At 33.0% G+C, this 21,997-nt stretch overlaps 1 protein-coding gene across 1 annotated transcript; it reads left to right on the top strand.

Annotated features, from left to right (window-relative positions):
• Nucleotides 1-912: 912 nt before the first annotated feature.
• LOC132559121 (uncharacterized) lies at nucleotides 913-21,103 on the top strand. The gene is made up of 3 exons (XM_060223729.1): nucleotides 913-1,011; nucleotides 20,440-20,544; nucleotides 20,831-21,103. The coding sequence occupies exons 1-3, from the start codon at nucleotides 913-915 to the stop codon at nucleotides 21,101-21,103; spliced, it is 477 nt and encodes a 158-aa protein (XP_060079712.1).
• Nucleotides 21,104-21,997: the final 894 nt, after the last annotated feature.

Genomic DNA, 21,997 nt, shown 5'->3' with positions numbered 1-21,997 from the left:
ATAACTACAAGCAATATGTAAGTGTATGATTCAAAACTACACACACGCACACGTGTAAATATGTATGTAATACTGCGCACACGTGTAATCATTTCGGTAAATTCTACACACATACATATCTATAATGAAGTATAAACTGTACACCCATATAGATAATCATGTAGGTTAAAAGTACAAACACATATCTAATGATGTAGATATAAGCTACACACTATTCGTGTAATTCTGTTATTTATTTGATAACAATAGTAGGTTAGGTGATTTTTTTTTTCTCGAACATACAAATGTATTAATCTTTCGGACAATATCAACTTAAACTGCAAAATGATCTTATCCTATGACCTTGACATGAGGCCATTAGTTACTCTGTGTTAATTTAAAGTGTGTCAAACACCGCTGCCATTGTCTTAAAGTTATATACCCAGAACAGGTTGTCAAGCGCCTTTTCGACGCAACAAACGAAGATTTTATTACTCGGTTTAAAGGTCACTGTGATATCACGTGACAACTAATCAACCCGGTGTCGGAACATTTAACGTTACATAGTGTAGATATTCCCTATGCTTACAGGTAGCTAGATCTAATGTGATTTAGAGTGCATGTTTGCATCCGGAGGTCTTTACGTATCTTACAACAAAACATTCATAAACAAGCATGTGACAAGATATGATCCTGTCGGACTTCGGATAAATCATGCCAAAGTGATTATTTGGAAAAAAAACACCTACAAATGAATTGTCTTGAAGGATTATTTTGTGAATAAACTTTAAAAAAAATTGAAAGTAAGGACATTTTGTGGAACGAAACTTAATGCATCTGAATGTTCGTTACACCATTGCTGAAAGGCGTACACAATACTCCTCACGAGAATAATTTTTCTTTGGATTCTTTACCTCCTTTTTAAAGTCATCCATGAAGATTGTTACAGTAAAAGAGAGCATGCAGCGACCTCCATCAGACACAAACTTTGATATGTTCACGACCAGCAGTGAACCCGAGCTTCAGCTAGAGGTAAGGTCATGTAGAAAAGTCTATTGTTTTTAAACTGTCTCATCACTTTTCAGTCATTGATATTGAAGAGTGAATAGTCAGTAACATGGTCATTTCGTCTGTTTTCTTTATTATGGAATTGGCTATTTGATCACAAACAGTTTACTTTATAATGCAAGAATGAGGTTTCTAATATCAAGACAAGCATGCTGATATGGATAGATACTGTGGAAAGTTCTGTAACATCGATAGTAGGCCACAGCTTTGAAGATGACCGTTACCATATAGACATAGCGATGGTGTATATCGAAGCATTATCAGTGTGATGCCAGACTTCAATAACTGTTTAGAAATAACACGACGGAACAATAAGAAAAATAGACGAAACATGATAATATTTTATAAGGTCAGAAACGGAGCTTCTCATAATACTGATGCATTGATCACCTCTTAATACATGTTTTGGTTCACTAAGGATGTATATTTTTGGAATGAATGTTTGAAATCGAGCATCAGTGTAAATAAACATGGGTTGACTATTATATATTTCTGCTGACTATTATAGAAAATAGGAAGAGGGACTTTTAAATACGCAATTTAAAAATGTATCATTACAATTAGGCTCATCTAGAGCTGAAGTTGTTGTCTTAGAATTTGTGAAACTACTACTAACTGGTACAATACATCAACATAATGTGTGTTTACAGATAATATAAGAGTATGTGTACTTGGTGGTACTGTCAAAGATATCGGTGAAAGTTATATCTCAAGGGATCGTAGTCTTACGTTAAACAAGGCACAACTACGACAACGACAACGGTATAGTTAGAAACAGTGTAATCAGTTTCGATATATTTAAGAAATATACAGAATAAACCTGGGAAATTTAAAGTATACTTGGAAACTCAGTGAAATTGGAGACAAAAGATAATCCTTTTAAATCTACTTGAAACCCATACTTGAAGCCGACAGGTTATGAAAATGTTATTCGGAATAATGACTTTGTCCGACGACCTAGACGATTTGAGTTCAATTCCTGATCAGAGAGAAAAATGTATGGATCGACTTCTCAACCGACATGACATTTTAATAAAGGTTAGCATACCGAGTTTCAGAATTGTTGCAAATTTATTAGAATTTATAACTATGATGTACTTAATAGCCAGATATTTATGGGAATCTTGACCGACGTTGGAGGAATCGATAATCTACCGAGAATCGGGCCGTGCTGTCGTTACCAAGTAAAAAAAATGCAAACGTTATAAGATATAAAGCGTTTTAATTGAATTATTACAGGAAAAATTTGATTCGTTTTAAATGGGTTTTTTCATTGTGAGACCTGTTTATATCTTACATATACGTATACATATATATCGGACAATAAGATATTGAACATAAAGACATCATAAAAATATTAATAAGCAAATTATGCTGTTTATGAAAACAGATGTCATAGAGTAAGGGCATGCCTTTAGAATCATTATTGTATAAAAAAGGGAAAACTCTGCGGGAGATGGCAGTATTTATGTTACATGACGCACATTCAAATGTAAATTTGATCCTCAACAAAAGGAGAGATGAGCGTTGTACCCTCGAAGACATTTAAATTGATCTCAATCAATCTTCTATTGAATGTTTGTCAATACACATGACTGTGCCTTTTCCAATGCAGCATAACATAAGGAATCAAATGAAAGAGACATATATATATGTAACAACATTCGCCTGAATATGGCCACTAGGCTTGAAAAAGACAGTGAGCTACCATGTTGATATTATCTATTTGATTATATACTGTTATAAATAATTATAGGTTTTGTTTACTCTAACATTTTTATTTCTACGACATCAATTTTTCGGGATTCATTCCATTCTCGAAAATATAGAGAAATTCTTACGGTACTGCCTGTATTTAAACCTTGTATTTTTACCTTAAAAATTATGAATCATAAATATGTTACTATTCTACATTTTATTATTTGTCAGTTGTACAAATAAAATAGATATACCGCATTTTGTATTCCTTTACAATGCTATTAACACCATGACCCTTTGTATATACATATATACCATTGTGTCTTGATTACAGTGAATATTCATTGTTTTGTGATAGGTAATTTGATACTTTGATTATGAAGAGTGGAAAGTGATCCAAGTAAAGGCAATTTACAGTAACCTAATTGTTAGTAGTTATGTGACTGTTGTTTGTTGAATGGAAAGTATTCAAAGATTGGCAAAATCAGTTAAAAGTCAATTTTTGCACAAATATTTTAAGTCACTGTGTGACTGTGTGAACACTTCAAGTTATCCGAGCGAATCATTTCAGTAAGTTCGAATTGCAAGAGTGAAGTTTGGAAGGGACCGAAAAAATATTCCGAAGTAAACGGGGTCTTCGATTTATAAGGGTTCGAGATAATGAAGTTCGACTGTAGTATGTAAGATTGAACATTATGAATTATCTAAAAATCTATCTAACATTTGACAGATTTTTTACTTCCAAATGTCAAACACAACCAAAAGACGACTTAGTGGATCGCATTGTAATGAGAAGCCATTGTCCTAATTAATTCAAACGTTAAATTCCACTATGACTTCGTAAATTCAATATAATTATGTTTTGTCACACGATCTCACCTACTGAGCTATGTGAATTGTGCCGACAGATCAGTAGATTGGCAGGGCTTTCAGGAAGCTTTTTGAAACAATACATGTAGTACACCTGAACCAAGAAACTCCTGTATATCGCGCCCACTCCAAATTAATACAGACAGGTGCTTTGTGATATATGTACATCAAATATTACTACAACACGTTCGAGTTTGTTTAGCTTCCACTCATCAATATAATTAATTTTAAATATCTCTAAAGATTTTACCAGTACCTGGCTAACTTTTGTGGCAATTTCAACAGTTTACTGAACACATCAGTTAGCCTGTGAAATTTATGTAACACAAACTACGAATTACTTAAACCAGGTACTGCTTAAACTATTTTAAGAAACGCAAATAGGAGATTTGTAACAATCCAATGGCTAAGTGTAATTACTGATATCATCATAACGGTGATCGCAGCGTCACGGGCACTACCCGGTAAATAACCAAAGACAATTTGATAATTTCCTTTGAGAAACGACAGCAAAATTCAAGTCTTTGTACCTAACAAAGCTCCTTAAAAAGACAAACAATCAACAGATTATAAATATGCGTTCATATTTTAACACTTTACATAATATCCTACTCCCAAATATACCGAATAGTTTGTAAATAGTGATATGAAATAAGCCTTTATGTGTACACCTACTTAACGGACGCAGAAGTACATGGCTAGAATATAAAGCCTGTGGTAGCCTGCTGATTTAGCAGTCTGTTACTCCATTACTCGAATGGCGTGAATTAATTGCAGTTGTTTGAGATATTGGCATTAACCCAACGGAATCATTGACGGCCTTAAAAGACCATCTGACCCCTGACCATTTTATCTATACAGTTATCTCCCCTATGGACTCCCGGTGGGGTTCTCAAAGAAGTCTAATACTATACTACATTCAATTTGATAAATTCAATGGAGGTAGGAAGCCTATTGCAAGTCCATAATGAACATTGTACAAAGGTACAATGACATATATATTGAAGAGGTTTTCTAAAGCTAGTATGTGTAATTAAATAACTCCAAAAGACTTCATTCAGTCAAATATATGACTTCATTATCCATGGAAAAACAAATGGTGACTAATAAAATAAAACAAAACATGTACATTCAATAGGGACCGCTCGGTAATCAATCATCTTAAGTCGACAGAAAGACTCAAGTTTATAACTACTGGCGCGCCTTGCTATACTTAAGTCATTTGACTTTTTTGTAGTGAAGGAAATTTAACGGGATACAGAAACCGAAAAGAGATACTGGATACATTCTGAGAAGTAGATACGGAACCAGGAAACGTTTTAAGACAACTATCTAAATATTTGTATAGTTATCAAGCTAGTACTGTGGTAGTGCCTATTGCTACTCATTTAAATACTTTTTTGTTACCTTGGAAACTAATCTCAAGAATATTACTTGAAACTTTGAAAAAGCAGTCAAGCTAGCATATTTGTTATTGAAAAACTTTGAATTTTAACGTCTTTTTTATTCATGGAAACAGAAAAACCTAGAAAATTTGCCGTTTCCAGAGTAAAAGGTCAACACCGTTCAAGGTCTCTACCTGAAACCTGAAGCTTTGGAGAAGTCCCATGAAAACAAGGATAAAATTACAAAATTCGTGAATTTCGTTTTCTGTTGCCTATCAAAAATAGCTGTAATCGCTGGCAAAGTTTCCAAATATATAGGTAATGATTATATTTATCCCATAGACAAATTCTATATGTTTTTATTATGTAATCAGTGAAGTTACTAATGATTCCAAACCATAATCAAAAACATCAACAGTAAAATGATCCATATCAATATACTACTGTGGTGGAATGGAGCTAGGACCTCGTATTGTAGTATATTGTAATTATACAAATAATTGTGTTTTTCTATGTTACAGCGGGGCAAGGAGATATTGTCATCTTGTTCATATCTAATTTTAGAATGGAAATTTTAATTTTTTTAATATTCATTTGGATGAATAACGGTTTATATGGTTCACATAAACATTCCTAAACGTAAATTATTCTGAATGAATTCAGATATTTAATATTTATGAACACGTTGTGAAAGTCGACCTGCAATAAATGTTATTGGAGATGCCGGTCCCTTTGTGCATAACCTTACTAATAAGTACAGTGCAAGTTAATCAAAACATCTCATTTCTAACATCATAGAGTTCCCTAATCAGTTTATGTGTGTATAGGCTTGTGCTGCTAAAAGCACAAAGCGAAGGCAACAGTTCGGTAAAACATTGTAGTCACTTCTGTAATATGTAAAACCAAACTCATCAATAACCGGAGTCCTTATTACGGAGATATTTTGGTTAAAATGAAAATGTATTTGGTTGTGGAAAATTGTACTAATTAGGTACAGGAGGCAAACATGGGAATAGCTGTTTCGTGTATGATATATCAGTAATTCTAAAATAAATCTAAAAAAAAGAACAAAAAACAAAAAAAAAACGGTTGTTACAATATGGAGACGCGATCACCCGGTAATTTCGAAATTTTCAGTGTCCGATTATATCAGAAGAACTCTCAAGTTAATTTTATAATTTTGAACCATACACTAGATAAGCTTTCTTTATTTATTGCACTAAACCAAGTATGTAATTATGAGTGTGCTTAGACCCCTCCCTCCGCTGTTTTTATGGATGTTCGTTATCAATCTGTAAACAAAATTCTCACTAACATATTTCCCGTTTAACAGCCTTGTTTATTCCCAAGCTTGTACGACTCAGTATGATCAATCAAAGACACAAAATTCTAAAGCTTTTTAAAATCTCAACCTAAACTTGGCGTAATCATTCCTCAAAAACTGAATGCTTAGCACTTTTACAAACGTGTAATCGACTCGAACAATCAATTTCGGTATTTTAATTTTTACATAATCAACATTTCGGTTGCGTATTCGAAATCAAGGAGTTTGAGGTAAAGATTCCGTTGTAGTATTGAAACTGTACAATTGATATGTGTGTCTTTTGCGCTGCCGTTTGATTTGTATAATATTTTGTACCACGTAGATGTCTCAATACACACTTGAGAACAGTATGCTCCTGCCTATACACCGATGTACATTTAAAACAAGAAAATACTAACATCACAACATAATCATAATCCAAACTTAAATTCAATAAAACTGGGGCAAAACTAAAGAAATATTTATAAAACAAACATTTTTAAAAAAGTACAAGGAGAATAAGACCAGGTGTTCCGGAAGAGTAAGAATCTTGCAAGATAATAATGTCGTTGTGGTAAGTTGGCAATAGAACAGAGAGGAATTTTTGTTTTAACGTTTACAGTGTTCAGAATTAAGCATGATATTACAAGTACTACTCGGACCATGTGTCAGATGGTGCATGTTGCCAGGTTTTACAGGAGGATAGTTGTGCATATGTCTCAATATCATTCATTATCAACTAGTTTTTAATCCATTATCAGAAAAAAAAGAGTAAAAAACAGTTTTTATCGGTTCACTCAGTAGTTCACTCATTGCGCAGTCCCGGTTGAGTAAAGAAATGATATCAAGCAAATATGTGTATGTTTGGCCGTCAGTTGTATGCATTGTGTCTTTATTTACTTGAGGTTTGGTGTTAATATGTTGGTTTGGTTTGGTTTACGATTAACCTTTTCACTTGTCATTCTTTCTCTAAATACCCGTTGAGATGCTCGTTCAAATAACATTGAAAAGGAATGTTAAATACGTTTGGTTTACGTATTGTTAGTTATTCCGTTGATACCAGAAGGTGAGTAAAAGAAGGATAGTTATAGATAATAGGGATCATTTTAAAAGTTCATTCTTTTCATACCTCGGGAAAGATACTGAATGTAGGACCTCAATGTATAATCATTACCTGCTTTTGACATTTATAGTTTTCGACAAGGCCTGTTGTTATTGTTAAGGGAAGTTATATATATATACATATGTATATATCATGGTGTTGACCCGGAAAACTCTGTTTTTACTGTGTTCAATAAAGGTTGGGGTTGATATCACAAGAAGGTACCTAGCTTCAATCAGGTCTGAATCAAATATTCATTGATTCAGACACTTCAAACGATATTCGTGTTTATGACAAGACTGACCTGCATGTCCTCCAAGATCGTAAACACACCAATATACCACGTGATCAGGGATCATGTCTATGTCTATTAACACGTAAGCTTTAAACGATTCCTATTAGCCATAAACTTACACTTCTGATATTGCTTATCAAATAATAGCAAGAATTTGATTGAATTGTCTCCCTTCAGTTTCATTCTGTGGAAGTCAGATTAATGGATAAATTTCTAATTATTTTCTATTTATTTTGTTATGGTTAGATCAACTAGATACTGCATAATGGCAAGGATAAACACGTAATAAAAAAGAGAAGAAAACAAACAGGTGTCAACAAATGAAATAAATAAAACAAAACAGGTAAACAAATGTACTAGTTAACAAAGGAAATAAGACGTAATCAGAAACAAACAAACGTTTGAACCATACAACGTACAGGCAAATGTAAGGAAGTAGTTAGATATGTACTTAAACAATACTAAGGAGAGATTAACCACTATACATTATATCTAACTATAATGGACAAAGAATAGCTTAAAACGGTGAAATCAAATAGTGGAGTTATTTAGCAACTTCAGATTTTGAAGCACGAAATTTCAGTTAACATATTGGTCGAAATGTTTTTTGTTTGAAAATTAATCTCTGAATATTTGATAATAGTTAAATAAATACTGACTTTAAGATTTAGGTTTAAAACGGATACATGTATAGAACTTAACCTTTAAATCTTCACATCGAGTCAATATTTTATCTGAGAATGGAGATCAGAGTATCTTGTACAAACACTTCACCTGACACGTTATTTACATACCTGTCCGTCTCAGGGTTAATAAATCCGACAAAGGGTGTAGTCTTGAACGGGAGTAGACTTATAAACTTCAACGGGTCCATTTATTTTTTATCATAGTTCCCCCGTCTCAATTACGTGTCATATGATAAGCAGAAAAAAGTCTTATTCGAAAGCTAATTATACAGAGCCACGACCGAGGTTTTTGTTTGACATTTAATAAACGTGATTGATCTCGTTAACAGAAATGCACTGAACGATTACCTTCTGACAACAGGGTTGAGTACATCCTTACATTTACTAGCGTTCTTCCTATGCGTTATGGTCTCTGTTATTCTTTCATAAACCTTTGTACAAGTTTATCTTTCGAGACAATTCACTATGAAATTATTATTTCGTGTAAGAATATATATATATCTCCATACTTACAAAATATAGAGATGAATTCTTTATTTCCCCACATGGCTACATTTACACGATTATTGTTTTAAACACTTCGTGATGTCATGTCAATCACTCGTAATAGTGGCACGGTTCAGAAAATACACATGTACTTGTCGCTTTTCTAAAAATATTTGATGTATAAAAACCACGAAATTTACCTAGCCATGGGGCTGCTGTACCTCCTCGTATCCTAGGCTTAAAAAATGGGCTCTTAGCATCAATGTCGAATCCTAGAGGAACAAATCAGCTGTGTGATGCAGTTTAATAGACACACAAGTGACAAGGACATTTTATACATAGATTGTACAATAGATACACAAGTGACAAGGATATTTTTATACATAGATTGTACAATAGACACACAAGTGACAAGGATATTTTATACATAGTTTGTACAATAGACACACAAGTGACAAGGACATTTTATACATAGATTGTACAATAGACTCACAAGTGACAAGGATATTTTTATACATAAATTTTTTTCAATAGACACACAAGTGACAAGGACATTTTATACATAGTTTGTACAATAGACACACAAGTGACAAGGACATTTTATACATAGATTGTACAATAGACACACAAGTGACAAGGATATTTTTATACATAAATTGTACAATAGACACACAAGTGACAAGGGTATTTTTATACATAGATTGTACAATAGACACACAAGTGACAAGGATATTTTTATACATAGATTGCACAATAGATACACAAGTGACAAGGATATTTTTATACATAGATTGTACAATAGACACACAAGTGACAAGGATATTTTTATACAAAGGTTGTATAAAAGACACACAAGTGACAAGGATATTTCTATATAGGTTGTACAAAAGACACACAAGTGAAAAGGATATTTTTATACATATATTGTATAAAAGAGACACAAGTGAATAACATTTTTCAATACAAAAGAACGAGATACCTAAATATTGAATTGAATAACATGATATAGCTATTTTGACCGGTATGGTGCGTGTGTGATATTTGGGACCAATAGTATTGAGACCTAGGAAGCGAATAATTTTTAACGAAATTTAGACGTCAATGATATCAACGTAGCCAACGACCAACAAATGCAACGTTATACTTTTATATAAGATATGCACGGGTGGAGAAGATGACTTCTCCGTTGACCTTCTCCAAATATACAAAAAAAATATTGGTCAGCATCTGAAGAACAAAAGGCACGATTCTGCAGAAATTCCATTACAAAACTCGATCAACATAACAAAATAAGTCTGTCTCAAAACTTCCGAGACATTTAAATGGAGTACTTTATCCACTCCTCCTTAAGGTAATTTGATATTAGACAGGGGGTAAGCGATGTAGGTAGTTGGTTTAATTTATTGTACCTATTGTACGTGGTAGGAGAAGTTTTCTTACCTGTGGTATACATTTACTGATCAATGAAAGAGTGACCCACATAAATAGTTTCTCTGTACTAAATCCCTCCTGTCAAAAGTTTGTCAGCAAAAATTAAATTTTGTGAGAGTTTATCACGAACTTAAAACTCTTAAAAAGTACCAAATGATCTTACTCGAGTTCAAGACAATTATCGTTCTCTGACGTTTACCACTTCCTTGCCGTTCTAGTTGGTTCAATGACTTAATAAATTCGATATAAGAACTGTCATTCATATACTGTTGCCAAATTCAGTCACAAAACACTATATAGTGTTGAAACTAAAAGAGAAAACTCTGCAAAATCAATCCTTGAAATGATAAATATAGACAAAAATATTCTTATTGTGAAAACCACGACCAAAGAAACAATTAACTGTCATCCCCTTTAGTTAAAAAAATTACACGGAATCCCAGAGAGTTTTTGCTTCGTGAATGTCACGGAATGAATCATTGTTTTCTTTTATAAATTCTATGCTTAAGGTTTGATTCCATCCTCCCAAATAGTGAAAAAGCTAACCCCTCGAACAGCCTTTGTGAAAGTGTTTAGTTTTAGAGACATTTTCTTTTGGAATAGTAAAGTTGCAGTAAGTTGACTTGTTATATAGTATAATTTCCCTACAATGGCTGGCGATAGAAATGGGCCTGAATATGTTTATATGATTTCTCTCTTCCAACTCCTTGAAAATCACGATATCCTGTTATTAAATTTCGTGTTAAAGTTGGTTCTTTTGTTTACCTAGATATAGTTTGTAGGCTATTTAGGAACTATATAATCAACAGGATGAGTACAGTCAGAAAGACGACATGTAAAACTTCCTGTATTAAGAATACGTCGACTGTGTCTTGGTCTTATCTCAGTATCGAATACATTCATTCTAAACTAAAAAAAATACTTCAGTGCCGGGCAGAAACAACAATGACAGATAACAGGTGTCCGTATCAGATATACCTATCACTGAATCACTACAACCAATACACGTAAAATTGGATAGCAGAAATATTGAAAAAATATTTCAATAACAATAATATTTGTTTGCTTGAACAAAATAAAATTTAAGATCCGCTTTGGAATTTAAAGTACATCATTAAAGAGAGACGTCAGCGTGGATTCTATATCTACGAATATAAAGAGATTTATGTAAGTGCTTCATAGTTCAGCAAATCGGTTTATTTACATCTGGAGTATAAAGAAGTATTACTACTTACAAATATCTATAAATGTGTAGGCGACAGTGCATTGAGCCCTTTTGAAAAGCAATTTGGAAAAATCGCATCCAAGTTGTTTACACTAAAGTATAGAAAGTGCTGTTGGAAGTATTTGCAAAGGAGTGTGACACAGAAAAATAGAAATTGTTACAGGATATATTATCATACAAAAACTAAAAAAAAAACGCTTTTATGAGGCGTAATGAAGAGATATCGAACTTATCATCTTAAAAATAGTACGAAGTTGTAAAATCGCGGGAAATGAGTCAGAACCTGGAAGACGGGATGATATACGGGACAGGAGAAAGAAAAAATCATTTTAATACCCTTTATGTTCTGTCCAAACGCACTTTAGCAAATTCAGACTCCAGTCCAAAATGTGTCCCACCCTTCTATCATACAGTCTCTCTAACCGTGAAGCCCGTACCTTTAACGGCAGTTTTCTGGTTGTTGATAACGCCAGTTATGGCGGGGGTGTGTACCGGGCTCCTTCATACAGGAGTCAAGGATGTTACTTTTGACTCCATAGTTGTCTTAGGAATTTCGGCTTAAACTACACTATAATAAAATATCATCTTCACAACCGGTAATGCCTATAATAATTTGAGATATTAAACGTTTTGTCTGGTAAGAATTGACCCTTTGATATCTTGTCTCTGTAACTCGTCTTTTCTGGATGTTGGTCGATAAACTGATGAACCAAACCTGTTTCGTTTTACATATGAACTATTCCATAGATCAGACGGATCTATGTTTGTTTTTCTGGAATTCACAAAGAACTCTTTGGTGCCAGTATCGTCAAAATTAGTCAAGGACTTGTGTAAACCATTCATCGTCATCCCAACAGCATCCGTTATAGGGTTCAAAGTTTACTCGTACATATATACAATAACCGTTCAACTAGCTTATCTATCGTCATCATACTCCTCTTCCTCTTATTACGAAGTATTTATTTATCAGTTCGATACACAGTGACTGCTAGCACTGCTAGTCAACACTACACACCACTACCAGTAATTATTAATTGAATGTTGACCTATAGCACGTCCATATATCGTGCATAATTAATTCTTATGACGCCCGAATGGGGTGTACGTACGTCATGCTCATCAAGAAACATCGCTTAACTTGGATTGACCTTAAATGGTAAATATGATGTTAATCTTGGCTAATTAGTTGTCTCGACGCACGTTGTTTGTCGTGATTGCACGTACGATAATAAAAAATCGATCACTCCTACCAAACATCAAGGAGCTTCATCAACTGCGCAGGATAATGCATTGCAAGAATTCGAACATGATAAACATGTTTCGGGGGTTAAGCAACCAATTCACCGGAGACGAAGAACTTCCTGTGGCATGCATTGATCTACAACATTAATTATAGAGACATAACGATTGTATTTGTAGTTTTACATACACAGGCTGTGTTTTGGGGAATGTCAGTCTCCAACAATGCGATTGGAAAAAGATACATTTGGAATAACAGTAAGTGCTTGTGTTAGTAATCAATAACGACCAAACCCGGTTCTCTTGTAAGCCATCCACAAACTCTAAACGATTTGGTGCAAAATATTATTCAAGTAATTTTGGGAGCTTGACGTTTGTGTTGGAATTTGATGTCAACAGCTTTGATAATTCACTGTTATTTCACAGAACGAAAACATATGAGAACTTATCACAACGGATCTTGCACAATATCTTAAGATACGTTATATTTCAAGGGATTTTCCGACAAAGCTGCCGTCATGTTGGATTGTTCGCATCAGGAACCTCGTCAGCTCACTTCTATTTTAACCAATAACTTTGTTGGAGAGGTAAGCTTATGTGTTCGGTCTTTGTTCTCGGTTAAAAATACTTTTTAGAGTGGGGGGGAGGGGGTTGATAAATCAAGATATGAACCTTATTATAACATTAAATTAACACTTATGGTATCGTGATAAGTTTATTTTACAGTGTAATAGTTCGGACATTTTTAATACAAAATATCATTCACATTATGAATTTCCTGAAAAAAACTGAAAAATTCGTGAAGTGCCTTGTTTTTGTGTACTTATCAATCGATATAATTTTCGCATTGTTCCGTTGGAAAGGAGTTTCAAAATAACGGTCTTTAATGAAACATGAATCATTAGCATTCTTTTCAGATTTCAGTTATATTTCAAATAATTACTTAAGCCAAGGAGAAGTTATCGACGTTCCAAAGTGACGGCAAACATAATATTATATCTAAATGCAAACATAACGACCATACTGGAAAAACAACTATAGAAGAGCCGGATCAATATTTGTTTTAGAATTTAAAAATCTTTGAAACCATATGAACACATATCATCCTAATAGATCTGGAGCTTTGATGTAATGACACATGACTTCTGTCTTAAATGTAATTTTTATATATATTTACTCAATTGCATTTTTTCAATGTGGACGTAATCCCAAATATACACACTCCCACGGTCAGTACACATTAGAAAATGCATTTTATGTACTCAGTGACGTTAAAGTGTACTTTTAATTGTAGAAAAAATCTAACTTCCCATGATATTTTGTGGTCGTTTAGGACGGTTTTATAGAATGGAGCAAACTTTAGGGCCATTATGTAATGCCATTTCACTAGAGTGGCATCTTTATGTTTACAGCTTCCTATTAAGTTGTATAATTAGTGTGATAATAATATTTTCCCTAGTGTAAATTTTCCATTTCTGAATAGTTACATCCCAAACCTATGGTATTTCATATCGCTGTTGATTCGATCTTCAAGGGACTGCTAGCATTATCACGATTTTCGTGCAAGATGTCGTCGACTCACGAACAAACTCGTAACACAGGGTTTCACAAAATAAAGGTTGATGACAAATATGGGACAGTTTTATGGTCACCATAGTGATGTCATTGAAAAACATTCTACTTCTTTGTGTGATATGAAGCTGGACGCGTTGATGCTCATTAGTATGCTCGTTGGTTTCGTTGTTGTTTAACATGTTTGATGTCCGTCAGTATATCTGTTCCGTTGTTGTATACCTTGTTCTCATTTGGGAACACGAAATGTCTTACTTAGCTAAGATTTCAATGACGGGTGCCGTCGATGAAGCAAAAAACGCTTACTCTTCCAGAAGACATGGTCTTATTTTCCTTATACTTTTTTCAGAAGTCTCCTCATCAATCATTCTTTACTTCATATTTGTCCGAGTTTGATTGAGTTGGAGTTTGGATTATGATTCTGTTGACATGTTCTCAGTATCACGATATTCGTGCAAGATGTCGGCGACTGACAAACTTGAAACACTCGGTTTCTAGAGATGCGGGTAGATGAAAATAATGGGGCAGTTTTACGGTGATCATAATAATCTCATTGGGAAATTTTCTATTTCTTTTCGCGATATGAAGCTGCATATGTTTGGTGTTCGTTAGTATAACTGTTAGTTCCGATGTTGTTTACTGTGTTCTTTTTCGGGAACGTAACATTACTTGTTTGGATTGACTAATATGTACATAGTGAATGTTGGCGATGAAGCAGAAGACGCCTTCACTTCCAGAACATGTTGGTATTTTCTTGTTTTTATTTACATGACATCCCTTCCGGTTCATTGTGTTTCCTTGTCAATTTAGTGCGGAGCAGGAAGTACCATTTAATGGTTCTTATCTCACGGTTAAAGGACTAAAGTCATGACCTTATTCACAAGGACGAGCTCTATTGAGATGAGTATACATTCTGCAACCGGAAAATTGAAACAAATCAAATCCTTGTTAATCTTGAGATATCTTTTCCGTCGTTTTAGAGTTTATCTATTATTCCAATGGGACCTCTGGACATATCTATCGATTCAGTATTACTAGAATCTTTGTGTTATGCTTAATTTCGGTATTTCCCAAATCTTAGTTTCGAACTTTTCCTTCCTTCCACCTCAAAAATATATATAACGATCACAAAATATGTTTCATGATATTCCGATTTTAATGACATTTAGTTTGAAATATTGATTTGTTTAATTAACAAGCTCTTTATTCGTGTACCGTACCAATTAATTGGTTGACTAAGGACAAACACTGTAGAAGCGACCAGAACACTCTATCGCCCTGTATTTTGACATCGACATACTCACTAATATTAATACAAGTGCCTCTTAGCAACGCTGACTAGTCGTGTAAATACCCGTATATGTGTATTTCTCAATACACAATATCTAACATAGAAAATATAATCTTGCTTATAATCTGAAAATAGCATCACTGTGTTTGTCGAAAAATCTGTTCGGCATGAATTAAGTACCGTGATCGTCACACAACAATATCCACCGGCATAACGAAGCCTATCATTAACTGGCTCGTGTTTACAGTACGGATTTAAACTTTTACCTATCCAGGGGGGCTGGTTCCATGTATACAGTTAAATTTAACACCATTGAGTTTGAGTGTACTGGAGACAGTTGTGTATTAGTGGGGAGCGGTTATATTATACCACGCAATATTACGTGAAACACGCTGGTGGATTTCTGCCATTAACGTAAGGATTGTGTGAGCCAAAGCATTATTTCTATCCATGGATTCATAAATGAGAACATCTTAGTTTTGTATGAAAAACTTGACTAGGATATCTCCTATTTTTAGCTAAAAAAGGTAAGAAATATCTGTACAATTTGTAGTGACCAGTATCATTACAGATGTAGTAAATAATTTGTAGTGACCAGTATCATTACAGATGTATATATAATTTGTAGTGACCAGTATCATTACAGATGTATATATAATTTGTAGTGACCAGTATCATTACAGATGTATATATAATTTGTAGTGACCAGTATCATTACAGATGTAGTAAATAATTTGTAGTGACCAGTATCATTACAGATGTATATATAATGTGTAGTGACCAGTATCATTATAGATGTATATATAATGTGTAGTGACCAGTATCATTACAGATGTATATATAATTTGTAGTGACCAGTATCAGCACAGATGTATATATAATGTGTAGTGACCAGTATCATTACAGATGTATATATAATGTGTAGTGACCAGTATCATTATAGATGTATATATAATTTGTAGTGACCAGTATCAGTACAGATGTATATATAATTTGTAGTGACCAGTATCAGTACAGATGTATATATAATTTGTAGTGACCAGTATCATTACAGATGTAGTAAATAATTTGTAGTGACCAGTATCATTACAGATGTATATATAATGTGTAGTGACCAGTATCATTATAGATGTATATATAATGTGTAGTGACCAGTATCATCACAGATGTATATATAATGTGTAGTGACCAGTATCATTACAGATGTATATATAATTTGTAGTGACCAGTATCATTACAGATGTATATATAATGTGTAGTGACCAGTATCATTACAGATGTATATATAATTTGTAGTGACCAGTATCATTACAGATGTATATATAATGTGTAGTGACCAGTATCAGTACAGATGTATATATAATGTGTAGTGACCAGTATCAGTACAGATGTATATATAATGTGTAGTGACCAGTATCATTACAGATGTATATATAATTTGTAGTGACCAGTATCATTACAGATGTATATATAATGTGTAGTGACCAGTATCATTACAGATGTATAAATAATTTGTAGTGACCAGTATCATTACAGATGTAGTAAATGATTTGTAGTGACCAGTATCATTATAGATGTATATATAATGTGTAGTGACCAGTATCATTACAGATGTATATATAATGTGTAGTGACCAATATCATTATAGATGTATATATAATTTGTATATATCATTACAGATGTATATATAATTTTTAGTGACCAGTATCATTATAGATGTATATATATAATTTGTAGTGACCAGTATCATTACAGATGTATATATAATTTGTAGTGACCAGTATCATTATAAATGTATATATATAACTTGTAGTGACCAGTATCATTACAGATGTATATATAATGTGTAGTGACCAATATCATTATAGATGTATATATAATTTGTAGTGACCAGTATCATTACAGATGTATATATAATTTTTAGTGACCAGTATCATTATAGATGTATATATATAACTTGTAGTGACCAGTATCATTACAGATGTATATATAATTTTTAGTGACCAGTATCATTATAGATGTATATATATAATTTGTAGTGACCAGTATCATTACAGATGTATATATAATTTGTAGTGACCAGTATCAGTACAGATGTATATATAATTTTTAGTGACCAGTATCATTATAGATGTATATATATAACTTGTAGTGACCAGTATCATTACAGATGTATATATAATTTTTAGTGACCAGTATCATTATAGATGTATATATATAATTTGTAGTGACCAGTATCATTACAGATGTATATATAACTTGTAGTGACCAGTATCATTACAGATGTATATATAACTTGTAGTGACCAGTATCATTACAGATGTATATATAATTTGTAGTGACCAGTATCATTACAGATGTATATATAATGTGTAGTGACCAGTATCATTACAGATGTATATATAATGTGTAGTGACCAGTATCAGTACAGATGTATATATAACTTGTAGTGACCAGTATCATTATAGATGTATATATAATTTGTAGTGACCAGTATCATTACAGATGTATATATAATTTGTAGTGACCAGTATCAGTACAGATGTATATATAACTTGTAGTGACCAGTATCATTATAGATGTATATATAATTTGTAGTGACCAGTATCAGTACAGATGTATATATAATGTGTAGTGACCAGTATCATTACAGATGTATATATAATGTATATACAGATGTATATATAACTTGTAGTGACCAGTATCATTATAGATGTATATATAATTTGTAGTGACCAGTATCAGTACAGATGTATATATAATGTGTAGTGACCAGTATCATTACAGATGTATATATAATGTGTAGTGACCAGTATCATTACAGATGTAGTAAATAATTTGTAGTGACCAGTATCATTACATTATAGATGTATATATAATGTGTAGTGACCAGTATCATTACAGATGTATATAATTTGTAGTGACCAGTATCATTATAAATGTATATATAATGTGTAGTGACCAGTATCATCACAGATGTATATATAATATGTAGTGACCAGTATCATTAAAGATGTATATATAATTTGTAGTGACCAGTATCATTATAGATGTATATATAATGTGTAGTGACCAGTATCATTATAAATGTATATATAATGTGTAGTGACCAGTATCATTACAGATGTATATATAATGTGTAGTGACCAGTATCATTACAGATGTATATATAATGTGTAGTGACCAGTATCATTACAGATGTATATATAATTTGTAGTGACCAGTATCATTACAGATGTATATATAATGTGTAGTGACCAGTATCATTACAGATGTATATATAATGTGGAGTGACCAGTATCATTACAGATGTATATATAATGTGTAGTGACCATTATCATTATTGTTGTTTATATAATTTGTAGTGACTAGTTTCATTACAGATGTATATATAATGTGTAGTGACCAGTATCATTACAGATGTATATATAATTTGTAGTGACCAGTATCATTACAGATGTATATATAATTTGTAGTGACCAGTATCATTACAGATGTATATATAATTTGTAGTGACCAGTATCAGTACAGATGTATATATAATTTGTAGTGACCAGTATCATTATAGATGTATATATAATTTTTAGTGACCAGTATCATTACAGATGAATACCGAATATTTGTTAGGAAATATTACTTTCGTGTTTGTAGATAAACTTGTGAGTACAAGATTTAACTAGTTAAATAGAGATTTGTTAACGTTGATCTATAAATAGACACGTTTTTCGTAAGTACGTGCATACTACTCGGTAAAGTGATTCAGTAATATTGTTCTATATAAGACGGTGTTTATAAAGGTGAGATCAATACATGTCAATCATCTAATATATTGGCATTTTATGGATAACTGATAACGAAATTAAAATATCGTTTCTACACTTCTAAATATATTTTCTGATAATACTTTAATGATTTGTTGGAGTCAAGCAAAAACACGTTCGGAAACTCAGAAGTTGAATCATATAAGTATTCGGGGTCAGCTTTAAAGATATCGTTTTTTTTTTTTTTTTTCAATTTTTTTTTAAACATCAAAGATTTATGATATTAAAGCAAAGCTTACCAGCAAAGTCATGCTGTACGGGCTTGACTGGGTAACAAAGTACAAACATCTAATTACATTGTAATTATTGAATTGGAAACCCAACACCCGCCGGGTCGATATCAATAAAGGTTCAAACATATATGTAGCTATAGAAATTATTACTATCCGGTAGGAAGTCAATATATCGATCGGCCACCTTCCCTAATCTTGGTTTTTGGATACTATCATCTTCCTGGTGGGAGTAGGGCATACAGGTGTAAACGAATTTAGTTACCTGAAAGCAACGGATTGCCAAGTCTTCATATCATGATGATGAATCATGATATTGATATCAAATGGGACACATTAACAATAAAATAGTATAATTTCTGAAAATTATGATGTCATTTTATAATTCTTCATCTAAACACATAATGAAGTAAATGTTTGCAATCGGTGTTTTTAGAAAAGGACTCTCAAAAAAATATGATTAAATACCCAAACTGCAGAGATCTAGCATAAGTCACCACGGAGCCGGGAGGGGAAGCAATCCATTCGATCGCAATATTTCTGCCACTTCCGTCAAGGGTCAGGAATTCTGTGAGACTCATATTTCCGATAGAAACGAGAATGGGCAAGGTCCACGATTAGTAATTATTTATTAACACTCAAAACCAAAGGGCAACATAATTATTACAAACGTGTTTTCTATTGTTTTCATGAAAATATTTTAACTGTATCGTTGAAATTCAACGTAAAAATATTTTTTCTGTATTTGTGTTTTCCAGGAACTCCAGAGCGTACTGGTTTCTGACGAGAACGGACCAATCCCCATGGAGACAGACCGGAAGTCGAGGTCCGCAAAAGAGGCTATTTCTGACGCTGTAGGCGGGGTAGGTTTTTCCGCATATATTATAACATCCCCGTGTGTTGTAGCTGTGTTTTTGCTCTGCTGTAATATTAACCTTTCAAGAATACAATGTCATTTCCATAAACTCTATTGAAGAAATATTTATGTTGCACTCGACTCGCACTTCCTTCATTTTGCTATAAACACAATACATATTTTTAAATGGCTTACTCAAGTCTTCGATCACTTTACAAAACAGCACAGGAATAATGTCTATTACCCTGTATCTCTGTTTATTTTTTGTTTGTATCATTATCGTTTATTTCCAGATTCGAGATGATTCTAGAAGATTCTATAAGTTTGTCAAGAAACACATTCATCTACGCAGAAAGGAAAAGTTCACTGCCGTGAAAAATATTCATATCGAACCGGAATACGATGAAACCACGTGGGCAAGAAGGTCAGCAAGTAGTGCCGCCTCGCGGTCAAGTGTAGACTCAGCCACATCGACGGACAGTAGTTCCAGTAGCGCAAGGGACAGTAGTTTGGAAATAGTGCATGATATGGAAAATGAATTTGGTCTAGAAATAATCCATACATGATTCGACTGTTTGGTGTAAATACTGGTTAGTTGGTGCTACAGGAAACAATCAGAGGGACACAAATATACGAACCTCTGGATTACTTCCGGTCATGCTGGAGAAAATAACCCATCGGTATCATGATAGAAACTGAATCTTTTGTCTACGACCAAGGAACATTAAGGAATTTTATATAGTAAACAGAGATTAACAATGTGGCGTAAGATTTCCCAATATTTTACAAGTGAGTGCGTCTCTGAAATTGAGTGACGATACTATACATCTAGTCAATAAGATTAAGTGGGATATATATTTCTGTTTGTTCAAATTCCGGATATAAAAAAGCACCATAAATAGATTTAAGGTTAAAAAAATGACCTCCAGTTTATACGTTGGTGTATTTTTTTTGTTTTTTTGTTTTTTTTATTAAGTTGATTACTGCCCAGCAATAACCATGTGACGTAATCACGTTCCATTGATTCCGTACCGCGACTAAATGTAGGCAATGGAATTCAAACACTAGAAGGATCGAGAAGATTTTTGGTTTTTTAATTCTGATTATTAAAAAATATAAGAACTTAAGAATGAGTGGTTGATAGTATTAAGGATACTGATTTTTTTACCGGTAAACACACTCGGAGAAAGAAAAAGGGTATATCTTAATTCGTTGTCGCATATCTATTCACTTTTCCATTAATCCTCGCATAAACATGAATACTTGATGAATATTTTAAGGTTTATTAACCAGAAAATCAAGAGAGTGGTACAAAGAATATAACCCGAGGAAAAATATTTCTGAATGTGTAAACATAATGTCATATATTGCTTGTCATATTTTCGATACAGGGAATGATTATATTTTATTCTAAAACAGAAAACCCATTGGAAATGACGTAATGGGGAAAACGATCAAGT

The sequence above is a fragment of the Ylistrum balloti genome, unplaced genomic scaffold (genome assembly GCF_031769215.1).
Source record: "Ylistrum balloti isolate Yb309-2 unplaced genomic scaffold, AGI_CSIRO_Ybal_v1 Utg370858, whole genome shotgun sequence".
Classification (NCBI taxonomy): Eukaryota; Metazoa; Mollusca; class Bivalvia; order Pectinida; family Pectinidae; genus Ylistrum; species Ylistrum balloti.
Note: the sequence above shows the minus strand (reverse complement) of the source record. Positions and strands in the feature narration are given on the sequence as shown.

What these genes read in the sequence shown, in the direction of transcription:
- LOC132559121 (XM_060223729.1), top strand. Translation starts at nt 913, where the DNA reads ATGAAGATTGTTACAGTAAAAGAGAGCATGCAGCGACCTCCATCAGAC. An exon ending in AACCCGAGCTTCAGCTAGAG is followed by an intron (nt 1,012 to 20,439) that starts GTAAGGTCATGT and finishes TGTGTTTTCCAG; the next exon opens with GAACTCCAGAGCGTACTGGT. An exon ending in TTTCTGACGCTGTAGGCGGG is followed by an intron (nt 20,545 to 20,830) that starts GTAGGTTTTTCC and finishes GTTTATTTCCAG; the next exon opens with ATTCGAGATGATTCTAGAAG.